The sequence below is a fragment of the Kogia breviceps genome, chromosome 5 (assembly GCF_026419965.1).
Source record: "Kogia breviceps isolate mKogBre1 chromosome 5, mKogBre1 haplotype 1, whole genome shotgun sequence".
Classification (NCBI taxonomy): Eukaryota; Metazoa; Chordata; class Mammalia; order Artiodactyla; family Physeteridae; genus Kogia; species Kogia breviceps.
Window position 1 is genome coordinate 137346447 of NC_081314.1, and position 23071 is coordinate 137369517.

At 53.6% G+C, this 23071-nt stretch overlaps 1 protein-coding gene across 5 annotated transcripts in view; it reads right to left on the minus strand.

Annotated features, from left to right (window-relative positions):
* Positions 1-23071, minus strand: part of URB1 (URB1 ribosome biogenesis homolog) — a 76179-nt gene that overhangs the window by 26155 nt on the left and 26953 nt on the right. For 4 of the 5 annotated variants that reach the window (XR_010840832.1, XR_010840833.1, XM_067034997.1 and 1 more), the window contains exons 15-30: positions 21216-21335; positions 19490-19606; positions 18890-19028; positions 17952-18122; positions 16721-16914; positions 14749-14985; positions 13320-13499; positions 11027-11882; positions 9905-10106; positions 9036-9219; positions 7095-7153; positions 5290-5483; positions 4230-4340; positions 4065-4128; positions 2233-2404; positions 1739-1841 (exon numbers count right to left, since the gene is read on the minus strand). Coding sequence is in view for 3 of the 5 variants with exons in the window: in XM_067034997.1 (XP_066891098.1) it covers positions 1739-1841; positions 2233-2404; positions 4065-4128; positions 4230-4340; positions 5290-5483; positions 7095-7153; positions 9036-9219; positions 9905-10106; positions 11027-11882; positions 13320-13499; positions 14749-14985; positions 16721-16914; positions 17952-18122; positions 18890-19028; positions 19490-19606; positions 21216-21335 (3103 nt within the window). In the remaining 2 variants the exon portion in view is untranslated. The remainder of the gene's footprint in view (positions 1-1738; positions 1842-2232; positions 2405-4064; positions 4129-4229; positions 4341-5289; positions 5484-7094; positions 7154-9035; positions 9220-9904; positions 10107-11026; positions 11883-13319; positions 13500-14748; positions 14986-16720; positions 16915-17951; positions 18123-18889; positions 19029-19489; positions 19607-21215; positions 21336-23071) is intronic. The other variant, XM_067034996.1, reaches the window with a different exon arrangement.

Below are 23071 nucleotides of genomic sequence, written 5' to 3' on the forward strand. Positions count from 1 at the left end.
AAATCTATTTACATGTTTGATGAGAAACAGACTTAGCCAGCACGGCCAAGACCTGGGGGGAATCAAAGAGCGCAGCAGATGTGCCTCACTTAGCCGCAGCTAACAGCCACCAGGGCAGCTAAGATATCTCCTGGCCCTCATCATCGTCTGACATTTGCATGAAATGATATGCCCCTGCTCTCTTGCAAAGAAACGCTAGCTCAGCCACAGAACCCAGTGTTCACGGAGAGGCTAGTCTCTGAGCACACAGCCCTCTCATCTTTCTGTTAGGGACTAAGGGCAGCGGTGGAGTATCAGCAAATCCATCAGGAAGAGCATCTGAGCATAAAAAGACCATCAAGTTTAAAAGGAGAGAAAAGAGGGCCGTCAGTGAGGCATGGCTTCCTGGTGCACCTCATCTACACGGCCATTACAACCAGGAGGGAAGAGGAGTTAGGGAGCCCCTCAGGCATCACGCTGGCTGGTCCCCACTGGGCATCAGAGGGACCCTAATATACAGGAAGGACGAGGCTCCCGCTTGGTGCCAGTGGAGGCCACGTGAGCAGCAGTAATGGCCGCTCCTGCCCTCCCAGCCAGGAAGTGTCAGTGCAGGGGCGCCGGGACTCCCCAGCCCGGCAGCAACCAGGAGGGAGGAAGGACGGGGAGGAGAGACGGAGGATCGACAAGTGGGGACCGGATCAGCACATCCGTAGGCGAAAGAATGAAGCTGGATCTAAACTTCACACCTCATACAGAAATTAACTCAAAATAGGCCACAGACTTAAATGTAAAGCCCACAACTATAAAACGTTCAGAAATAAACATGGGAGAAACTCTTTGGGATGAAGCGATGGGCAAAGAGTTCTTAAGACTTGACACCAAAGCGTGACCCATAAAAGGAAAAACTGATAAACTGGACTTCATCAAAACTGAAAACTGCTGCTCTTTGAAAAACTCTGTTAAGAAGGTGAAAAGATGAGCCACACAGTGGGAGAAAATATTTGCGAATCACGTATCACACAAGGGACTAATAGGTACAATATATAAAGAACCCTCAAAACTCAACAGTAAAAACAAACAAACCAACAAAACCCAGTAGAATAAATGGGCAAAAGACGTGAACTGAGGTTTTACCAAAGGGGATTACAGACGCTAAATAAGCCACAAGACGTTCCTCATCATTAGCCATTAAGAAAATGCAAATCCAAACCACAGTGAGATAGCACTACACACCAGTCACCGACAAGATGCCCCAAACCAACAGACCTGACCGGCCCGGGAATCAGACGCTGGTCTTCATCAGCGTGTACTGACACACGTTTCTGTCCTCTCTGTCTCTCCGAAGCATTCACCCACAAAGATTCCCACCCTCAGGGTAGCAGACACAAAAATGCAATTTCAAAAATATACTTAAACCAAGAAAAAGCCAACCTTAGCGGGCTCTCACTCATTGTCAAAGTCTCTCACTTCTGCTGGTATGTGACCACTATTCAGCGAAAATTCAGAAAAGGCTCTTGTCATTAAAATTAGGAAAACATCAAAGACAAAGGGACACTCCCAGATTTTAAAATTATAATTAAAAAAAAAAAATCACTGTGTATTCAAAACATTAACTGTTAACTTTGCTGAAAATCACTGGAATGGAAAGGTGAGAATGCAGCTGAAGATCCTTCAAGAATTATTTTCAAGATTAAGGTCCTAATTCGGTAATTATGGTAATAATCATGCCCCCTCAACCCAACCCAAAGGCCGCAATTACCTGGCCTGGTCAATTCACTGAAGAGATGAAGGAGGAAACAGGGGTCATAAAGGTCACTGAGATCCACCATGCTCCTGTCTTTAAATATCGGTTCCTGCGTGTCCTGAAATAGCCCGAGACAAACAGAAACGTGTGGTTCGACTGCATAAGTGTAACACCATGTGCATGTTCACCCACTATTACCTAGAGTTCAAATTGTTTTGAACATTCAAGCCCATTAAAAAATGGTTCTATTAAAAAACAACAACAACAGTGCTTGTACATGAAATTATACCTTTGGCATTTGCTTTTGTGGAAAGAAGTTATAAAAGAAACAAGTATGGCCAGTGCTGGTACGTTTTGAAGCTGGGCGGTGGGTATACGGGTCCTGTCTCTGTACCTTTGCATATGGTCGGGATTTTACTTACAAAGAGTTAACCAATCACAAGAAAAGCAGTGCTTGTATTTTATAGCAGCTAAAAAACCTGGTGGCTCCCCCTGGGCCCCCCCCGCACCTCGGGGGGCAGCAGCCTCCGGTTCTGGGGGAAGTGGAGGACGGTCTTCATCATGCGGTCCGGGTCCAGCAGGCGGAGGATGTCCCCGACGCTCGGCTGCTGCCACAGTGACTTGCCCAGGCTCTGGCACGTCTTCTGATGCTCCACGGCCGCTGGGCCCCAGGACAGCAGCCTAGGGCCGGATGGGAGAGCAGACTGGTCACAGGGCCCCATCGGGAACAGGGGTGACGATGGTGATGATGGCACCGCAGGTAGCTCTGTCGAGCAGCTAGCACGCCAGGCACTGAGTACACGTCCTGTGTCGTATCATTTAATCCCCATCATAACTTAGGGGGAAGGTGGGAGTGATGGAGAGGTTGATACTATTGTCAATCCCTATTTTGCAAATGCGGGAAGAGAGACACAGGGAGGATCTGGAACGTTGCCCCGCTGGTCCCCTGCCCAGCTGGTTAAGTGGCAGAGCAGGAATTCAAGTTTGGGGAGTCTGGCTCCAGAGTCTGTGCTGGACACAGCGGCAGAACCCTGGCAGCTCAACGACGCTCTACTGATAAAAACCTTTCCTCGCTGCCACGGGGCCACGAGCGGAGCAGCTCCACCGCATGGCCTCGGCGCTGTCCTCAGCTCTACCTTTTGCGCCACCAGTCCCCATGGCAGCCGCCCAGAGAGGTCACCTTGCCTTCCTCCTGGCAAGCGACTGAACCCGTCCGCGCCCAGGGCACCCTCGTGTGACTTCCATTAACCCGAGAGGGGGTGTGCTGAGGCCGCGGGGGTTGGGTAGGACGGCTCGCTCTTCACCGTGAGGGAGACTGCTTCTGTTTTCTCTCCTCTCCCACACAGGGGCTGTTTATTCCAGAAAGAATACAACTGACGCAGCACCACCTCCAAGGCAGTAAGTGGGTGAGGCCACGAGGGGAAGGGAGAGACAATGTTTATTCATGACCTGCGCTCTCCTAAGAGGGAGAAAATGGTTCTCTTTACTGTTTTTTTTTTCTTTTTCGGGGGGGGGGGCGGGGGGCTTCTAGGCTAATACATCTTTAACCTTAAAAAAAAAAAAATTCTACACGGGAAATATAGTTTTCTCTTCCCTGCAGAGTTCTCCTGAACTATTTTTCCTGGCCCAGTAAGCTTACTTCCTGTCTCAGCACACAAAGCTCTTCTTATGTACCGGGCAGATGCTGGGGTGCTGGTCCCAAATTAAGGAGAGAAGAAACTAGGGCAGCAAAGAGAATCTCAGATGCGGTCTATGAATAGCTTAACCCCGGCCCTTGCAGAGCTCAGGCAGGGCCCAAAGGGGGAGGCATGAGCCCAGCCCCTCAGGCCCCAAAGCTGTGCTGGCCAAGGAGCAAGCGGCCCCTGGGAACCCAGGAGAGACAGACAGACAGACACAGAGACAGACAGACAGGAAAGAGACAAATCCAGGGACAGACACCACGCACGCACGCACGCACGCACGCACGCATAGACAAGGAAGAGGGCGGAATTAACATCCAGCCAGCGCTCCTCAGTCTTTTCCCAGATTCCCCACCTAAGTCACTCCCACCTAAAGGAAGGCACCAAGAGAAAGGTTTTCAGAAGAATCAACTAAATGAGCCCCAGGTCAGGAGTGAGTCCGAGGGCAGGTCTGTGACAGACACACACTGTCAACCAGTGAGGTGGCCCAGCCCAGACAGGCCCGGCCATCGGGGACCATCCTCACAGTGAGAGGCCAGAGCAGCCCACGCTGGCAATGGTGTGTGAGCCGAGGGGTCCACCCAGCACCCCTTTTCCCTGGGGGAGCTCACCGGGTGGGGCCTTCAAGGCCTGCCATGCTCACCTCCAGGCCCAGTGCTCACCTGAAGCTGACCAGGCTATGGTGGTTCTGTTCGTAGGCCCGCAGGAGAAGCAAGATCTTCTGGTCTAAAGTCAGTTGAGGGTCAGTTTAGAAAGCTTCCTGGTGACCCCCCCCACCGAGACCCCATACGCTCTGATATCACACGGCCCGGTCCCCGGACCCTCACCCAGGACGCTGAGAGAGGCTCCGTAGGCCCCGAGGAGCACCGCGAAGTGGCTGCTCTCGCAGACAGAGGGGCACAGCCTCACTGCCACCGACATTAGGTCCACCAGCGCTTCTGGAAGAAAAGAACACTGAGATGCCCAGCAACACAGGCGGATGGGCACATGCAGAGTAGAAGTGGAGAGGGTAGCACTTCAGCAAACACAAGGGCTTGAGACATCCTGCTCTAGACAGCACTGGTCTGAGGACTGCACCTGATCCCTTCCCTGTTTTTTCCTTTCTTAAAAATAAACACATCTTTGACGAGGCTGCCATCAGCCTCTCCAAGCCCCCTCCCAAACTTTAAGGCGACAAAAGATTTTTAAACCTAAGCATTTTTCTCCGTGATTATGTTACCAAAATCTCTACTCCTGCCTGAAAGCGGGGAGCCTTTCTACTTTTTCTACTGCCTGTACCAGGAACTTGGGTAAGGGTTCTCTCCAGTTTAGCAGTTTATTACAGACCAGCTCTGCAGTGATTCCTAACAGTTTCGGGATGTCAATTTTGTCTCTAAACAGGGTATGGCTTCGGGAGGGCAGGAGCCCTCAGACCTCTGCCATCTCCCACAGCCTTTGCCACGCTAACGTAAACGCTCACCGAAACGACTAGGGAAGAAGCCGTGGGCTGTACGAGTCCCTAGCAGGGACCCACCAACAGGGACCTTCGAACCCTTCGCCCTTGATAAAAGTTTCAATCGCCCCACTAAGACATTTAACGCAACTAAACCATTTCTCCCAGGTGAGAAACCCCCCCCCCTCCTAACTCCCCGTAACTCCTAGGTTTTAATGCTCGCCCACGATACGGCAGAAAACCTTAAATCTGGCTTCCGCAGGCCAGAATAGGCTCTGAAGAGAGGTCTGCGTTTGCTGTGTGACCCACAAGTCAGAGGAAACGTTTCTTGAGCTTGGATTTGACAGACATGAAATATTCGGATACCATTTGCGTAATGCTTCCTTAGCTCTGAGAACACATGAAATCCGGGAATAAGCTCCGCGTCTGAAGTGGGAGGTGGGGTGAGGAATCACCTCTGATGGGACTGCCTGGGGTCTCCTCCTCTGCAGCCGTCAGCAAAGTGGGCAGGAACAGGGAGTGCTGGATGAGCATCGTGTGGACCACCGAGAGCTGAGTGAGCCGCGAGCGCGTGGCGCTTTCCGGGAGATACAGGAGCCGGACGGCCGCATGAAGGGCCTTCAAAAACGCGTGGTCCTGATACCGAAATCTAGGAGGCAAGAACCAAAGAGGAAAGGAGAACTAGCTTCGTAAGCAATAGAAAACCTTTTTTCTCGACATGAAGGAAAACGTCCAACGTGCCACAAAGGTGAGGAGCCTACAGGGCACAGTCACACACCCATCACCCAGACTACCCCCGCTGCTGCAGCACACACCGAGTCGCCCACCCATCACAGGGCGCGCTTCTGACCTGGCCTGCCTGCCAGGTCAGCTTCCCTCCTTCCTTCCTTTCAGCTACTCAAAACGCCCCTCTAACGGTTCAGGAGCCCTCTCATCTTAAACCCCTTTAGAAGCCACTAAAGAAATGAAAGCAGCATGCTCTGGAGGAAAAAGGTTTTAGTCATTGGTGAATATTGTTAAGAATCCCTTAGCACACAGGGAACAGTCTAAAAACGCAAATTAACCAAAGACTCAAAGAAATGTCGTCACGTCACGAGAGTAATCCTCGGTTGCCATTAACCTCTGACTCACCTTCACTTATTTCTCTCTCTTGGGTATTCTCCTCTGTTTGAAATCGATGAATTGTCAGGGAAATAAAAATTACAGGTGCAATGAAATACCGTTTCACGTCTACCTGACTGCCAAAAAGAAAGAGTCTGACCGCATCAACTGCTGGTGAGGAAGTGAGGACAAGACGAACTTCCACACCGTGTTACGTTAGCTTGGAGAACAAATCAAAAAAAAATCTAGTAAAACTGGAGTTGTGCCCACATTAAGAGCCACCAAGTGACCCCTCCCCCAGAAAATCTGGCACCTGGGCACAAAGAGACATGCAACGTCCACTGTAGGGTCGGGAGGGAGGAGGGAAGGAGAGAAGGGAGGCCCTGTCCACGAGTAGGACGCTGGCTACGGGAACTGGGGTACGGTCGTAAGACAGAATGCCCCACGGCAGTGAAAAGCGATGACTTGGATCTCCACGTATCAACATGGGTAACTCAAAAACTTCTGAGTGAAAAGAGGGGACAACAAAGTGATACATCTGTATACAATGCCAAACTCAATAAACACTGCGGTTTATCGTATAGAGACATACTGACATGCAACCAAAGTGTTAAACACAACAGGGCCATGACAAAACTCAACCTCAGAAGAGTGACACTTTGAGGCAAGGGAGGGAAAAGACGCAATGAGGGCAAATAGAGAAAACTGTCAGCATTTATTAAACCTGGGTGCTCCTGTATTCTTCTCTGCACATTTCTGGCTTTTAAAAAATATTTCGGTAAAAAAATGTATTTATTATTATGTCTTTCGGCCGTGCTGCGTGGCTTGTGGGATCTTAGTTCCCTGACCAGGGATCGAACCTGGGTCCTTGGCAGTGGGAGTGTGGAGTCCTAACCACTGGGCCGCCAGGGAAGTCCCCCCCCCAAATACTTCATGTTTTAAAGGCTGCCTCTCTCATCGCTGTTAGAAGTACACACATGTCAACGGGCAAATCATCCTCCCTCCCCAACACTGCCGTCTCGTCTCGTCTGCCCAAAATGGGAGCAGCGTCGGCTCCGCCACGTCCTTTACGCTAATAACAAGCTGCACCACTGGCCCTGCACCAGCAAAGACTCTCGCCGCCTTACTGAACAGCACCAAGAAAATAAATTCAACTTACTTGAGTCCAGTCTTCAGAAATTTCTGCCAGGCACCAGGATCAACTTCATTAAGTGAATTCTAGGAATAAAGTAAGCAAGAAATATACGTGGAATATCTGAATTAATTTAAAATAGAGGACACAGAATTTAAATTACAGCCCTACAGTAAATATGGAAAATAGCTACCCAAGCAATTTGCAAAAGCTTGTAGTTGCTTCTTACTTTGATTTTTTAAAAATTGTTTTGTTATTTCCACTAGTAGCTCTGTCTTAGCATACCTATGATCACCAAATGACCAAAAGAAAATTCCCAAGTAGCTGTGTAACTTTCCCCTTTGTCCACCATTCTGAATAGCACTGACTGATCTGCGACACACAGAGAGGCGCAGCCACATGTGACTGTTTAAACACATGAGAGAACATCGACCCAGAGCAAGACCGCCGCGCAACAGGGCCAACGTAGGTCCACAGTCCCTGACGTGGAGAAAAATCTCCAAACACGGTGCATTGTGTTACATCGGAAGAGTGGCTGCTCCGGAGGGAAGGGGACCAACTGGGAGAAAGCACAAGAGAGCTTTTTCTGAAATGATGAAAATCTTGGATAGCAGTGTGGGCACGGGGGTATGTGTATCTGTCAGCACTGAAGTACGCATTTAAGACCTCCTATTCCACGAGATGAAAACCACACCTCAATGACAAGGAAGGGGCTGTTGGAGATGCTGATGGTGAGGAAGCCGGGCACGTGTGGGAGAAGGGGGCACGTGGCAACTCTGAAGTTTCCGCCCAATTTTGCTGTGAACCTAAAACTGCTCTAAAAAATTAAGTCTGTTAAAAAAGGGGAGAAAAAAGCAAGCTCGAGAGAGAGAGAGAGAAAGAAAACAGCCAAGTGGGGTAAGGAGGGACGCCTGTCCCGAGAACACAAATCCCTAGAAGAGCACAGCCCAGCAGCCCCGGCTCCACAGCTCGGCTCCCTTACATCTCAGGAATGCTCCTCCTCCTCTTTCCGAGCTCTACCGGGTCAGGTTCCTACATGCCTTAAGTTTACAATCCTGTGACACAACACATTAAGTTCTTCAGGATGCTGATTATCTCTGTGCAAAAATGTAACAATAAAAATAAAAGAAAATGAAGGCCCAAGACAGCTAAATATTTCCAAATTTTATGGCAGCTCTAAACTCACACAGCCAGGAAGCTCGTTGAACCCGAAGCACAGAAAACCTGAAGAAACGACGCTCAGGCATATCGTAATCATATTGTTTAAGCAATGTAAAGAGAAAAATCCTCAAAGCAGCTGGAGAAAAAAGGCATCATGTAAACAGAAACACAGATAAGAATGAGAGATTTCTTATCAGAAACAATGCACGCCAGGAGACAGTAAAGCGACATCTTTAAGATGCCTGAAGAAAATAAAAACTGTTAACCTGGACTTTTGTTCCCAGTGAAACTCTTCCTGACTCAACCTGAGGCCAGTACTACCTGATCCTAAGGCCAGACAAGGACACTGCAAGAAAATAAAATGATAAGCTAATACCCCTCATGCACACAGATACAAAACTTCTCGGTAAAATGTCAGCAAATCAAATCCAACACTATAGAGAAATGACAACATATCATGACCAAGTAGGTTTATTCTAGGAACGCAAGGGTGGTTTAACATTCAAAAATCGGTTAATATAATTCACCCCGTTAACAGTCAAAACAAAAAACAATACCGTACAACCATCTCAGTAGACGCAACAAAAAAGCATTCTGACAAATTCCTGCAACCATTCCTGATAAAAGATGGCTCATCATTTCAAAGTTTGCCCACCGCCTGCCCTTCGCCTCCTAGACATGGCTCCTCTCATCGCCCACCAGGTCGGACTCACGCCACCTGGCTTCAATGTATCTGCAGACCTGGGTTTGTCTATCTCACTCTCTCCCTTAAAAATTTAGCCAGGGGCTCTAATAAGAGACACCTACCAACAGTTCGTTCAATCTTAGCAGCATCTGCTTCTCTCGATCCTGGGTACCATCATCTTGCTGGCCGCCGCTAAAGGACGCGATCAGCCACCGTACACAGGCCTCCAGCAGAGTCTTTTTCCAAGCGCGCAGCTCTTCTGCCGACCCTTCCAGGACGGCCGAGACAGAGTCAGCCACGACCCAACTGCGGCAGAAGACAAAAGTCAGAGTTACAGGCATGGCCCAAATCCCTCTAGCTTTCAGTACATATAATCCAACATGACGATGGGCCGTATGAGGCAGGTGCCCTGAGCCCTGGTCGCTACACTAACTACCCGGGCACAGAGATCACAGGCTTCCCCTGCCCCTCACGCAAACTTCGAAGACGTGCCAGAACTTTTACGACCAGGGGAGACACTAGCACACCAGAAAAAGGATATGTTGTCCGGACTTTGTCTAAATCAGACAATCTCGGCCTCAGCACTACTGACATTTTGGGCCAGATAATTCTCTCTTTGCGGGGAGGGGAGGGGGCCTGTCCTATGCATTACAGGATATTTAGCAGCACCTTTGGCCTCCACCCTCTAGCAGCCAGAAGCAACAAGCCCCTCATACCCATATCGTGACAGTAAAAGGTGTCAGGCGTTGCCAAATGTTCCCTGGAGCGGGCAAAACCACCCCTGGTTGATAACCACGGCTCTAAGGGAATCAGAACCACCCGCTTATGGAGACGAACTTGCTCCAGCCAGGATGGAACTGGAGCTCTCGGAGGAACTGCGTTCTCCCCAACTGCACAACAGCAATGCAGCCATTTCCACCGCTTGATGACCACTACAGGGAAAAGGGAAGCTGAGACAGGGAGAGCCATTAAACAATCTGAGCCTTCATACCTCTTGTGACTGCCTGGAGCCTGAAGCAAGCGGGGCAATCGGTCCATGAGGACACGGAGGTCCTTGGCTCTGGCAAACGGGACCAGCTGGGCCAGGATCTCCTGATGCAGCCCAGACTCCAGGGGCCCGTCAGCACTGAGAAGCCTGGTCTGCAGCGGCCTCCACAGGGCCTTCCTCAAGACGGGCATGACAGCAGAGGCTACTGGGGCAGCGACAAGCAGGAGAGGGAGGTGAGCACCGCGGCGCGTTACCACCGGCTCACAAGGGCTGGCGGCTCTGCTTCAGGAAACCCGTGCCCTGGGTGATGTCACACTGGTAGCCCGAGACTGACCACGGCAGGAGCTGTGAGGCCGCGGCGATCGGCAAATGCTACAAGTCAGGGTCCCCCCAAGAGCCGGTGGTTAAGACATTTGCCAGCACGCCACTGGTCCCCTCTCATCACTCAACCCTGACAGGGACTGTTCAGTCCCGCAGGCCCTGGGCACAGCCCCAGCTCGAGGGTCACGACGAGACGGTGAGCACCCAGGTCCCGAACTCGCTCGGGAGCGAGACGAGCGCCGAGGACCACTGGCCGGAAGACGCCCTCCTGCAGGGACGCCCTCACGTTTTAAAAACGTCTGTTATCGATGATACGAAGCTATGCAGCACAGAGGCAAAGCAGTGAGCGAAAAATCATTCGTACACACGATAAAAATGAATTAAATTGAATTGGAGGCGATCAGGAAGTGCCTTGGATCTGAAACCCAATGGGTGGAGAGAGAAGAGAGAGCGGGGCCCAGCCGAGTGCCCCGGCTCAGCCTGGACTCACCAACGCTGCCAACCAACGGTGGGGAGAGGGGGACGGGGCTAAGGACCATCACCCGAGCCACTACCTCAACCTAACAACACCCAGGCGGGGCCGGTCCTTCCTTGGCCCCCAACGGCCATAGCTACCGCCCACCGCCGGCCCCAGCTTCCCGTGGGTAACTCAGGGTCGATGGGAGCTCCATCCTCAGAGCTGGGTCAGACATCGGAGGAGAAACAGAACTGAACGATACCCCCAGAACGTGAAGCCCCAGGGCTTAAGGGTGGACACACAGTTCTCAGCCCTCCCGGCTGCCCGAGGCCCCCCGCTTCCGGTACCTGCTGCGGGGCGCGTGAAGTGTTCCCGGGTCCTGCACTGGAGGTACACGCGGACGACAGGGAGGAAGTCGTCCAGGGCCTCCTGCAGGCAGAGCCCCAGGCTGGCCCGCCTGCACCACCGCTCAAACCGCAGCAGGTGAGGAGGGCTGTGCTGCAGGAGCAGGGCCGCGGTGCCCAGGGCCACCGGCGTCCGCCGGGCCAGGCAGTAGTCGAGCAGGGTGACGCCGACTGCGGGGGCCAGAGCCGGCTCTCTCTGCAGGGCCTGGAGGAGCACGGCGTCCAGCCCGTCCACGGCCAGCGTGGGCAGCAAGGCCCCCAGGCCTCTCACGTACTCGGAGGCCCGGAGGAGCTCGCTGCTCTGCAGCTGCTCCTGGGGGTGGCTGCTCAGCAGCTGGACCAGGGTCTCCCCGAGAGCGTTCAGGTGTCTCTCCTTCTGGCGGGACTTAGTGGGTCGTTGGGCCACCAGGTGGGCCTCGGGCAGGCTCAGCAGGGCCAGGGTGACCTCCCGGAGCTGGGCGCCCTCCATGTACGGGTGCAGCCCCCGCAGGGCTTCGAGCTGAGGAAGGGTCTTTGGCGTCGGCGCGGCTGCGCGGGCCCTCCGGTTCCGCAGCTCTTTCAGGACGCTCTGGGTGACGGCCTCCGAGTACCTGGCCAGGAGCCCCAGCTGACCAAGGCTCTGGAGGATGGGGGCACTCGCCACCAGCAGCGGAAGCACCCCCGCGCTGAGGTGGGCCGCCAGGAGCTTCACGAGGACGGGACTGAGCGTGTGCGGGGGCAGCGCCTGCTGCTCCAGGGCCAGGTACCAGCCCTCCAGCGTGGGATGCTTGAGGACGGCCACGAGCACCTCCTCCAGCGTCTGAAACACAGTGACAAGGCACAGGCCTCACCCAGGGCCCGGCCAGCAGCTGCCACTGAGGAGGACGGAGAGCAGAGGCAGCTTTCCTAAGCCGCCCCACCCCAAGCTCAAGTCCTAGTGCGCCTCGCAGGGGTGCCCGCGGCGCCCCAACCCGAGCCCAAAGCTCTTACCCCATCATAACGCACCTCCTCCCCTGTACGACGATGGGGCCTGGACTGTGACTCGGTCAGTGACCCCCAGACCAGCAAGAATCTGACGAATGCAGCCTGAGTGAATTTACTGTGCAGTGAAACTGCTCTCCACAGTCACGCAGGCAGGGCCGGGCCACGTAGAAATGCCAAGATGGGATGACGGTCAACTGTCTCCTGGTTTCTCCCTAGCAACCCCGCCCTCCTAAATACATCTGGTTGAGGGACGCGGGTACCACCCGACAAGCAGGGCAGGGCTACCCGGGCTTTGGAGAGACTCTGTGGCTGGGGAAGATGGGTGGGGGTTAAACGATCCAGAACTGAAGGTGAGCCTGCGTCCACTTTCAGAAGGAGACTGGGCCTCGAGTGACCCCCTGAGGAACTAGCTCTGACCCCAAGACTAGTTTAAACCACTGAGCAGAGAGCAGCTGAGTGTGCTTTGCTGGACTAGATGATGATTGGCTGCAGCCTCGCTGAACACGATTCCTAGCCAATGAAGTCACCCAGTCCCCGGGGACAGAAATACATTTTTTTTCCCTTATTTACTCTTCAGGAAGGAAAGAGGAGTCTATCATACTTTCCAACTGAGCTTTCCCAACTAGAAAGAAAAGCACACATCAAGAGTGCTTTGCCCAACGACTGGCTAACAGGTGGTCTTGCACCAACAAATGCCCCACCCAAGAAAGGCCCCTTGGAGATCAAAGGAAGGGAGCCATGCGTTCGACTGTGAACTGAGGAACACGCCTGCACGCGAACCCAGTACAGGTCAAACGGCCAACGGTGAGGAAGGCTCGGCCTGGCCCCAGTTCAAAAGCTGACTCACGAGACCGCCAGCAGGAGAGGAAGGCTCACCCTTCCCCAGGCAGTGCGGCCGCTGTGCGCGCTCACAACGAAGGGCCCCGCCCACTGCCCGGCCTTGCTCAACACAGGCTGCGACCCTCGAAGAGGAAAATACAGTCCGAGTTCTCAGGATGCTCACGGCACACTGGGAGGGCAAGTGCTCGCGGCAGGGCAAGCGTGAGCAGAGAAGTGGCTGGAGAGATGAATGCCCCGAGTAAACCGTGCTTCTCTCGGGGTGGGCGGGGGGGGGGATGGTGCCTCGGGCCTCCTTCGGAGTCCTCTGCATCTCCCTTCTGCCCTGCAGTGAACACGTACTTGCTTTTAAGCAGAATGGAGGGAAAGCCAGTGGCTGTGACCTCACAGGAACAGGCGAACTGGAAGGAGACCCAGGGAGGAAGGGCGGCGGTACCTTGTCATCGGCCGACTCCAGCAAGGCCATGGACTCCACGTCCAAAAAGAGGTCGGACTCAGCCTGGGCCGCCTGGCGCTTCTGCTGGTTCTGGGCGTCCAGCTGCTGACAGTGGATGACCAGGCGCCCGAGGAGGTCCAGGAGGAACTGCAGCAGGGGAGGCCCCGTCCTCCTGCCCAGCTGTGAGGACGAGAGACACACGACCCTCAGGCCCAGGAAGGGCTGACAGTCACCAGAACACTGACTGCCGGGGTCTCCCCAGGGCCAGAAGGGGCGGGTTGCCAGAAACAAGAATCAAGGAGGGAAGCAGGCTAAAATGACAACTCCCCATAAACTGCCAACAACCTCAAAGTCATTTCTTTTTCTTTTTTTCTTACAAAAGTTTTAAAAATTTATTTATTTGTTTTCGGCTGCTTTGGGTCTTCGTTGCTGCGCGCGGGCTTTCTCTGGTTGCGGCGAGCGAGGGCTCCTCTTTGCTGCAGTGCGCGGGCTTCTCATTGCACTGGCTTCTCTTGTTGCGGAGCACGGGCTCTAGGTGCGCGGGCTCAGTAGTTGTGGCGCGCGGGCTCAGTAGTTGTGGCGCGCGGGCTCAGTCGTTGTGGCGCACGGGCTTAGCTGCTCCGCGGCATGTGGGGTCTTCCCGGACCAGGGATGGAACACGTGTCCCCTGCACTGGCAGGCGGATTCTTAACCACTGCGCCACCAGGGAAGCCCTCAAAGTCACTTCTTAACAAGACATGTCCTCCTAAATCTTGATGAAACACACAGATTTCTTTTGGCCAAGATGAGGGGGAAAGGCTCCCCTCAGAACCTAAACTAAGGGACTCGCTGGTGGTCGAGTGGCTAAGACCCTGCGCTCCCAATGCAGGGGTGCCGGGTACAATCCCCGGTCAGGCAACTAGATCCCACAGGCCGCAACTAAGAGTTCGCATGCTGCAACTAAAAAGATCCCACACGCGGCAACTAAGACCCGGAGCAGCCAAATAAATAAATAAATGTTAAAAACCAACAACAAGCCTAAACTAAAATCTGTAAACCACCTCAGGGACAGAAGGCCCAACAATGAGCCACCGAATTAAAACTTATAAAGGAAGAGGGATCACCTGGTTGTGCCACGGACCCACTCAGCCGTGGGGAGGGCCCCGCCCGGCCCCAGCTGCCCCAGCGACCACGCTCAGCTGTGCGTGGCTCCCCGTCTGAGATCTGCGCCTCCGCTCCAGGGAGAGGGCACAGCACCAGGAGCCGAGGCTCCGAAACCGTGGCCCGCTCGGGGCCCTGCACGCTGGCCACCGCCCTCCCCGTGTGTGGACAAACGGGGCGATAGCGGGGCCCCAGGACTCCATCCACACCGTCACTCAGGGTGGACCCGGCCGGCACAAGTCCACACTCTCCGCAGGGGGCGAAGCCAGGGAGCAGGGGCAGCGCTGACCTGGCCGAAGTTCTCCACGGCGCTCCTGATGTACAGCAGCAGGTGTGTGGCGGAGCGCAGGGCCTGGTGCATCGGCAGGTGCAGGAGGGCAGCCCGCAGCTGCCCCTGGACCCCCTCGTCCAGGAGCGGGAGCGCGCCCTGGCCCTGGCCCTGGCCCGTGTAGGCCATCTGCAGCAGGGCGCTGAAGGAGGGGGCTGGGGGGTCCGGCGGAGCAGGGCTGCCCAACGTCTGCAGCGCCTGGGAGACAGCAGAGGAGGAAAGAGAAGACAGATCAGCACCAGGGGCAAAGGGCACAGGGTGCTAAAACAGGGACAGGGTGACACACACACAGAGGGACGTTTCACAAAAATCACCTACTGATACTAAAATCTATGTGACCCTGTGGCATTTTATTCAAGTAAAGTCCCAACACGCTCAGTCACACCTATTTTCCCAGCGTGTGTCCACGTGAGGGCACTGAGCCGGGGAGGTATTTACACGCTCTGGAGAACAGGAGCCACGCGGCACAGAGACAGGATTTTACTCACAGGCGTCACCGTGATTAATCCCTGGAAACTGGGAAATGTCACCCTGGGAAAGAGCCGGCTGGGTGAGCTGCACGCCTTCCAAAGGGCTCCCCCGGGAGGACGGGAGGATGAGAGGACGTGGCCGGACGGAAGATAAGTTCCCGAAGTCATTCCGTCTCCAAGTGGGTCATTTCTAACTTAATTCCCGAACTGCCTTCTTTATTCACCTCCTGTGGCTTTTCTCGTTGTAACTCCAAACACTGTTTCCCAAGGCCAGTACAACTAGGCTGCATGGTGCCCTGAAGCTCGGCGGGGCTCGGCCCGGGACCAGCGACAGCACGACCCGGGAACGTGCCACAAATGCAAATCGCAGGGCCCGCCCCAGACCCGCTGCATCACACACCCAGCGACCACGTCTGAACGAGCGTCTGGGGGATCCTGACGCGCCCTCACGGGTGGGAACCGCCGAGTGCCTGACCCCACGGAGTGGACGCCCACACTCGGAGCACCGTGCAGCACCGCACGGCCTGCTAACACCCGCGGAAGCTGCCGTGTGGCTCTGACCACCTCCTGACCACGGCCGGTCAGGCGGGCAAGGCGGCGAGAGCTGTGACGGGCCTGGGCTCTGGAGCCGAGAGGCCTGCGTGGATCCTGAGTCCACCACTGCCCGGAGGCGGCACCGCTCTGAACCTCAGTTCCCCCACGTGTACAAGGAGGATAGTTAGGTCCAGACCCCTCTCTGAGTTGTGAGGATTAAATGGCGTAAAATACGCGTGATGCGCTCAGGGATGAGGCCCTAACAAACCGTGAACATACAGTCAACACAGGCTCCTGCTACCAAGTTCATAAGAGGAAGAGGTCCTGCTGAGCTGCCTGCTTTGCAAGCGCAGCCACAACTGAGTGAATACACAAAAGCGCACACACGAAGGGAACTTCTTGCTCCACCCGGCAATCCTAAGCACGCTGCATCAGAGCCAGACCTGCAGCACCCCTTTTAAGAATGCAGTCCCCACCACGAGAAAATCATTTCTTTCTTTCTTTTTTCACTGTCCCGTCTAGCAGAGCATAGCCTGCTAGCGGCCTTCAGGTCTAACCACTGAGCACGCCAAGCCTAGGGGCCGCTGAGGTGTGCAGACGAGGGCCATGAGGCGAGCGCGCACAGACCACCCGGGCAGGGAGGAGGAGACCCCGCCTCCAACCCCAGCCTCACAGCCCAAACGTGCAGCCAGCGGCGAATTCGGTTCTGCTGCATCGCGGAGCCCCCTCGGGGTCTCGTCACGTTAGCTGAGTGGCAGAGACACCACGTGCCTTCCTTTCCGACTCTGGGGAAACGAGAAGGTGAAGACCGTTCACCCTGTTAAGGTGTGAAAGCTACACAGCTGGCGTACAGCCCGCCGCGGCCCACGCGGGGAGGAACCTCCGGGGTTTTCTAGGTTTCCGCGGGAGGGGTGCTCGCCGCAGCTCACCAAGGCCTCTCGGGCTGCCTCCGGGATCCAGAGGCTGTAGTATCTGTTGAACCTGGACAGCTGACGGCAGCAAGGTGGGAGCGGAGGCTCCAACTTGTCGTAAGACTGAAGCAGAAGACACAGAGCCAGCGGGTCTCTCTGGGTATGGAGGAGGTCTGTCAGTACCCCTGTCAGATACGCCACGATGCTTTCTCCTGCAAAGGAGGGAGGCACAGCAGGGAGAGGCTTGCTGGGACCGCCCTTCTGTGACCCATCAATAACACCAACTCCCACCCATATTCAAGACCCAGAAAGAGTCATAACAATTCTGCAAGCGATCACACAAGCACGCTGGAAGGCAGATGCTACCACTGCAGACCATGCCAGACATTTTATTAAACATACAGCACACTGTCAGACTTCGGGTGCTGAGGCCCAGAAGTGGAGACCCAGGCACTGAAGAGGTGAGGCCAAGGCCACCCGGGACAGGGACTTGCTTGGTGCAAACCAAGCCATTTCCACTTCCTTGGCACACAAGCCCCCCTCGCAGTTAGGCTGGGGCCACACGACTGACTCGCTTAGCCACTTCCAGGCCAGGCCGGAACACCTCTGCTTGACTGTCCACTCTCTCTTCCTCTTCCACAGTGACCTTGGAAGCCATATGTTGAGATGGCACGGCTACAGGATGGGAGCAGCCAGGATCCCTGAGCTACCTCCTGGACAACAGCCACCCAGGAGGGCACCTGACCCGTCCTGGACTATGACAAGGTCGAGAGAGAGAGAGACCTTTATTCCTTAAACCACTGACGCACTGGGGCGTATGTGTTACTGCAGCAAAGCCTGAGCAAGCCTGACTGGTTACACCACTGCGATCTGTGAGTGCTTTCTTGGGTCCATGTTGCCTGGATACCCAGTAAGGACGAAGGACTTGTACCTTAGCATCAAGATATCACGAATAAATCCTGAAGAGAAAACACCGGTGTTACAGCAGGTGTCTGTGCCGGCACGCAAACACATTATTTCAGACTCACCCGTCAAATGACCCATTTCCCAGCAGCCTAGCCGGCCTCTAGATTCCTACCCCTGTACACTTAGTTCTACCAGCTGTGTAGCTATCGCTTTGGTGGGTCTGAACCCTTGCTGCCTTGGGTTTTCAGCAATTACTTCCAAAGCCCTTGGAATCCCACCTCCTAACCCCCCAGAGACCCAGCTGGCCTGACGCAGCCAGAACACCCTCACTGCACACAGGTACCTGCTTCACTCTGTGTGCCAAGCAGCAACTTGTTCCTGGCTTCCAGGGCAGCGGGGACCACAGCGCTGAACGGGAACGTGGGCAGCATCATGTCTTCACTCAGTACGAATCCAACCTCCTCATCCAAGCCCTCGCTGCCTTCTACCAGGACACCCACCACGTCGAGAACATCTGAGGCACAAAGATGGGAATCAAGGCCAGCCAAGAGGTGCCAGAGGAGCCGACTGCCAGAACCCCACGGGTAGGGCAAGCAAGAGAACGTGTGCAAAAAGAGGAAAGAATAAAAGCTAAACTTCTCTTGGGGGAAAATGCTTAGTGTAATGTTTGGTTCTAGACAAGTAACGGCATTATCTATAACAGCTTAAGATCTCTGCCAGACAAAATGCAGGACTATCCAGCTCAGGTGATAACAGGCTGAAGTTTCCTCGGGTGACACTGAGAAGCCCAGAAACTGTAACCTGGATAGTCATGGAAATAAGCCAAAATCTGAGAAGCAACAGAGAACAAGGTTTGACGCACAGACTAGGGCCAGAGTGTCTGAAGTCAAATCCTGACTTTGCTACATCCTCGCTGTGTGAGGCTGAGCGGGCTGCTTAACCTCTCTGTGCCTCAGCTGCCTTGTCAATACATAAAATGAGGATAATCCCCCTCAACCTGGGGTTGTTTATAAGGTCACATGAGTTAGGATTTATTAAGAGCTTAGAGCATCACCTGGCACAAAGTAAACACTGCACAAATAAAAACAACACAGCAAATAAGCCCTATACGTATTTCCTGTTACGTAAACAAATAAGGGGATTTCCAATTCCAGAGGCGGCTGATCTCTGATGCAAAGAGATGGGACGTCTGCCCTCCGCACAAGGCTTCAGTGCGATTCTGTCTTGCCTCTGATACACCAGCGTGGCTGGCTCTTCAGAAGCCCGAGGAGCAGCACCCACCGTCAATGTGGGAGATGGGAATGCTGACATCATCGGCGTCCTGCCGCGTCACGGAGGCCTGCAGGGCGCTGGCTTCCTGGACAAAGTCAGACGCTTTGTCCGTGTATGAATAGGGATTCGCCACCAATGTCAGAAGAACCTGAGCGTTAAAGAGTCAAGTGGGAAATATTTAGATGGTCACACGTGTAATGAAAAATGCCCCCAAACGTCGCAGGTAAAATAAAGGGAAGAGCAAAAATCTCAACAGGCCTTCAAAGGACACTAGTTTTTCTACAAAGTTTTTTTTAAAAACTTTTTGCTGTAGAATTTTAAAAAATATCTCCTTTTCGCATCAGACTATTGCTTTTAATACCGCTCTTAGTATACCAGTAATCCCTCCTACAAAAGCAAACGCCCAAGAGGAAGTTAACAGCACACAGTAATATAATCCCATTTTACAGATTCTAAAACTAAATAGTTCTGACATCTCAGCAAGAGTTAGGAAGTGAGTCAGGAGGAGAGGCCTCTGGGCTCTGGCACATCAAAATGCCTTCATGTTACTGAGGGTCACTTAGTGCGTCGTCCTGAACGTGCTTCTTTACGTGGGAAACACGTACTCACACGTTCCAAAAACTGAATCACGGCCTCCTTGTTCTCCTCCGTGGTGCCATCCAGGTGCTCCAGCCACAGCTCCAGCTCCTGCCAGGTGTGCTCAAACACCCCTGTGTCCCGCAGGATCTGAAAAGTCAGGGAAGAACCCGCTTTCCGTGGGTCCTCTGAGACCCACGGAGCGCAGAGGGGGTAAAAGTTCCATCCAGTTTTACTATAAAAGCTACGCTTCAGAACAACACCCACTGTTGAGGGAAACGAGGAAGAGAGGTCGCTCTGGGCTCGATCGAGGAGAACACAGTTCCTCGTCTCACTGCTGCTTATTCCTCTCCTTCAACTCCTAAATAATAAAAAGGGAAAAGATCCCACTGCTACTCGCAAGTCTGCTTCTCCACCTGGGACTTGACTCCTCCCAACCGCTCAACCCTCAGCCTGCACGAAATTCTCCAAGACAGTGACCCAGTCGGGCCGAAGCATCTCAATGTGGCTTCTCAAGACCCAGGCCTGGGCCGGAAGCACCGCCTTAGTTCTGTCCTAAGGGAGCAGAACTTGTTAGGAGGCAGGACTCGGTTAAATGACATCCCCAAATGGCCCGACGACAGAACTCGGGGTCTCAGCACGGGAGCTGCACAGAGCGCTCCGAGGGAGAGCCTGACGTGCCATTCCACCCACATGCAGGGAGTGGTCATGAAATCACACCTGCACAACCTCGCCGAGGTCACGACCTAGACTTTCGCATCCTGAGGCTGAAGGGTGGCAAGCCTGCGGGCACTTCGAAGGTAAAATCTCTGTACCCTAAATTCAATGGATGTGACTTTTCTAGCAGCCCGCCCGGCCCCGGCCCTGGCCAGGATGTCTGCTGCCCAGTGCAACCAAGGAACTCGATTTCCTAGCGCTGCAGCAAGACCTGACGTAGCCCTGGAAAATGAGTTCAAGTGTAAGAAAGGAGAGAAGCCAACAAACTCCTCATTCCCTTCCGCTGACTCTGGCGACACCTGTGCTGTGGGTGAGGGCCGTGGGTCAATCGCCAGGGCCCTGGAGAAGGCCGAGTCCGGAGCTGAGGGAAGAGGCATCGCCTATTAAATTGTTCCCCAGAGGGCCAAAATCTAATGTTTACTGAGTCTAGAATGTGCCAGGCATGGCCTACTCTTTGATCGCGTGTAGCCTCCCTTGCAATCCTACGGTTTTGTTATTCCCGTTCACCATGAGAAAACTAAGTTCAGAGAGGTTAAGCAATTTGTCCAGTGCCACCCAGGAACGGCAGAACCAGGACTCAAATCTTGGAACAGGCCTTCAAAGTGCCCGCTTTTCCCACTTCACCAGGTTGCCTCTTGGGAACACGGCCAGGTTAGGACAGAATACATTAAAACTGCCATAAAACCTTCTGGTTTAAAATTGTAACAGTCCTAATACATTCTTTTTTTTTTTTTTTTTTTTTTTTTTTTTTGCTGTATGCGGGCCTCTCACTGCTGTGGCCTCTCCTGTTGCGGAGCACAGGCTCCGGACGCGCAGGCCCAGCGGCCATGGCTCACGGGCTTAGTTGCTCCGCGGCATGTGGGATCTTCCCGGACCAGGGCACGAACCCGTGACCCCTGCATCGGCAGGCGGATTCCCAACCACTGCGCCACCAGGGAAGCCCCTAATACATTCTTAATACAACAACTGCTGACTAAGCATCTACTCTAAGGAAGATGGTACAAAACGCTTCTAGAACTAGGAACTGGTAGAAAAGGCTTACCTTCACGATCAGAAGTTTGGTTGATGACTTGAGATGCGAATGGCTACTGGTCACAAACATCTTCATCAGTAAGTAAAACACGGATCGCTTTCCTCCAATAATTTCTGCATCTGGGCCTTCCTGGAGTTTGAGCAACAGAATGTTATGAATGTGACAAAGGCCGCTGCTTGCTGAGCGAACAGGTACTGCAGGGCAGTGCTCTTCCTGGCCTCTCATCTCATTTTAACCACCACTCGGCAAGCCTGCCGGGATGCTACACGCGGGGAACCTCAGGAGTTAGGAGCTCCTCCCACACCCCCGAAAGCAGCTGTAGTTAACAACAGTCACAGCAGGAAGCACGGGGGCCCTTCAGGTGCTGCACATACGCTGATTCACTTTGTCCTCCCAACTAGCCCGCGGTGGGGACAACCGTCACCCCCATCTCACATGTGCAGACCCTGAGGCACACGGAGGTAACGGCCGGTTAATGACCGAGGTGGGGCTCAAGCCCAGGAGCCCCGGCGCAGACGCGGCACTGGCTGGTGGCGGGTGGCTGGCGGGGAAACACACCACCCAGGGCTGCCTGACTCCGTCCAACGCCACGCTTGCTGCATTTCAGCAGGAAGCCGGCGCTGATATAATCGGTTCCTTACACATAAGCAAGCCTCTTAACAAAGGCTTCTGGGCTTTGAACACATGGAGCTCCAGATTCTCAGCCCAGACTCCGATGCATCTGTGTCTCCCTGGAGCGTCCCCACAGCCCTGATCTGAGCACATGAGGGCTACTGTTCACAAAGCCCAGCAGACCCATCTTATGAGCAAAATATGAAGCATGGGATATAAACTAATATGTTAATACCAGTTCTTTCAAGGTAAGAGGCCTCTGTTCCCTTTCCAACGAAATCATCAAGACCCCAACGGCCCAGTTCAGCTGGGGTAAAAAACTAAACGCCCCAGACTCATCCATCATCTCACTGGGGTCCTGGCAGCGACCTCACGGGGGTTGTCAAGTTGAGAGCAGGGTCTGGGCAACACGGCCTGGGTCCAATCCCGGATCCCCTACTTAAGGCTGGGACCCCACGGAAGCCTCCTAACCACGCTGCGCTCCAGCCGTCTCGTCTGTAAGTGGTGATAAGTGAGATGATACATAGCACACTCGCGCTGAGCCTGGCGTTCAGTAAGTCCTCAGTGGGAGCTATCCTCAACTGTGAGGCAGCTGAACCTTAGAAAGAGGACTTAGGGGAACACAGAGATCCAAGGGCCCGGGTGTTCGTCTACCTTTCTGGAAACATCACCTCTGAAAAGTGCCAGTGCACGTTTCCGCACTACTGGTTCCATACGAGAGCTCAAAGAAGCCGTTAAGTCATTAAAACAAGTCATCTGAGCTACCGAGAAACACACTCAGAGAACACTTAATTTGGCCTCTGGTCATTTTCCCTCTTTGGATGGAAGGGACATGGCGTCCTGTGTTTAAATACAGAGGTAAATATCTGTTACATCTTGAGTTCCCTTTACGATTCCACATTATGTTCTCCAGAAATTCTAGAAGACATTATCGAAGACACAGAAAACAACGCCAGCAATCCTTACTGATTTTTCCATCAGACTCAACCCTCTCCCGGCTTGGTGTCTATTCCCATCTCTGTCTTAAGTTCTTCCAGGATGAGGACAAAGGAGAAGGAAACGTATTTTGTTTATTTCCAAAAAGGTCTTTAAAGGACAAGAAAAATGTAAAAGAGTCAAGAGAAAAAAATGTACAAAAACTCCCAACACCCGGCAATAATATATTTTCAGTAAGGATAGCTAAGCACCTTACTTTGCAAAGCAAAGAGATTCCTGGTTCACAAATCAGGACCTGGCCTCTTCTCTAGAGACTT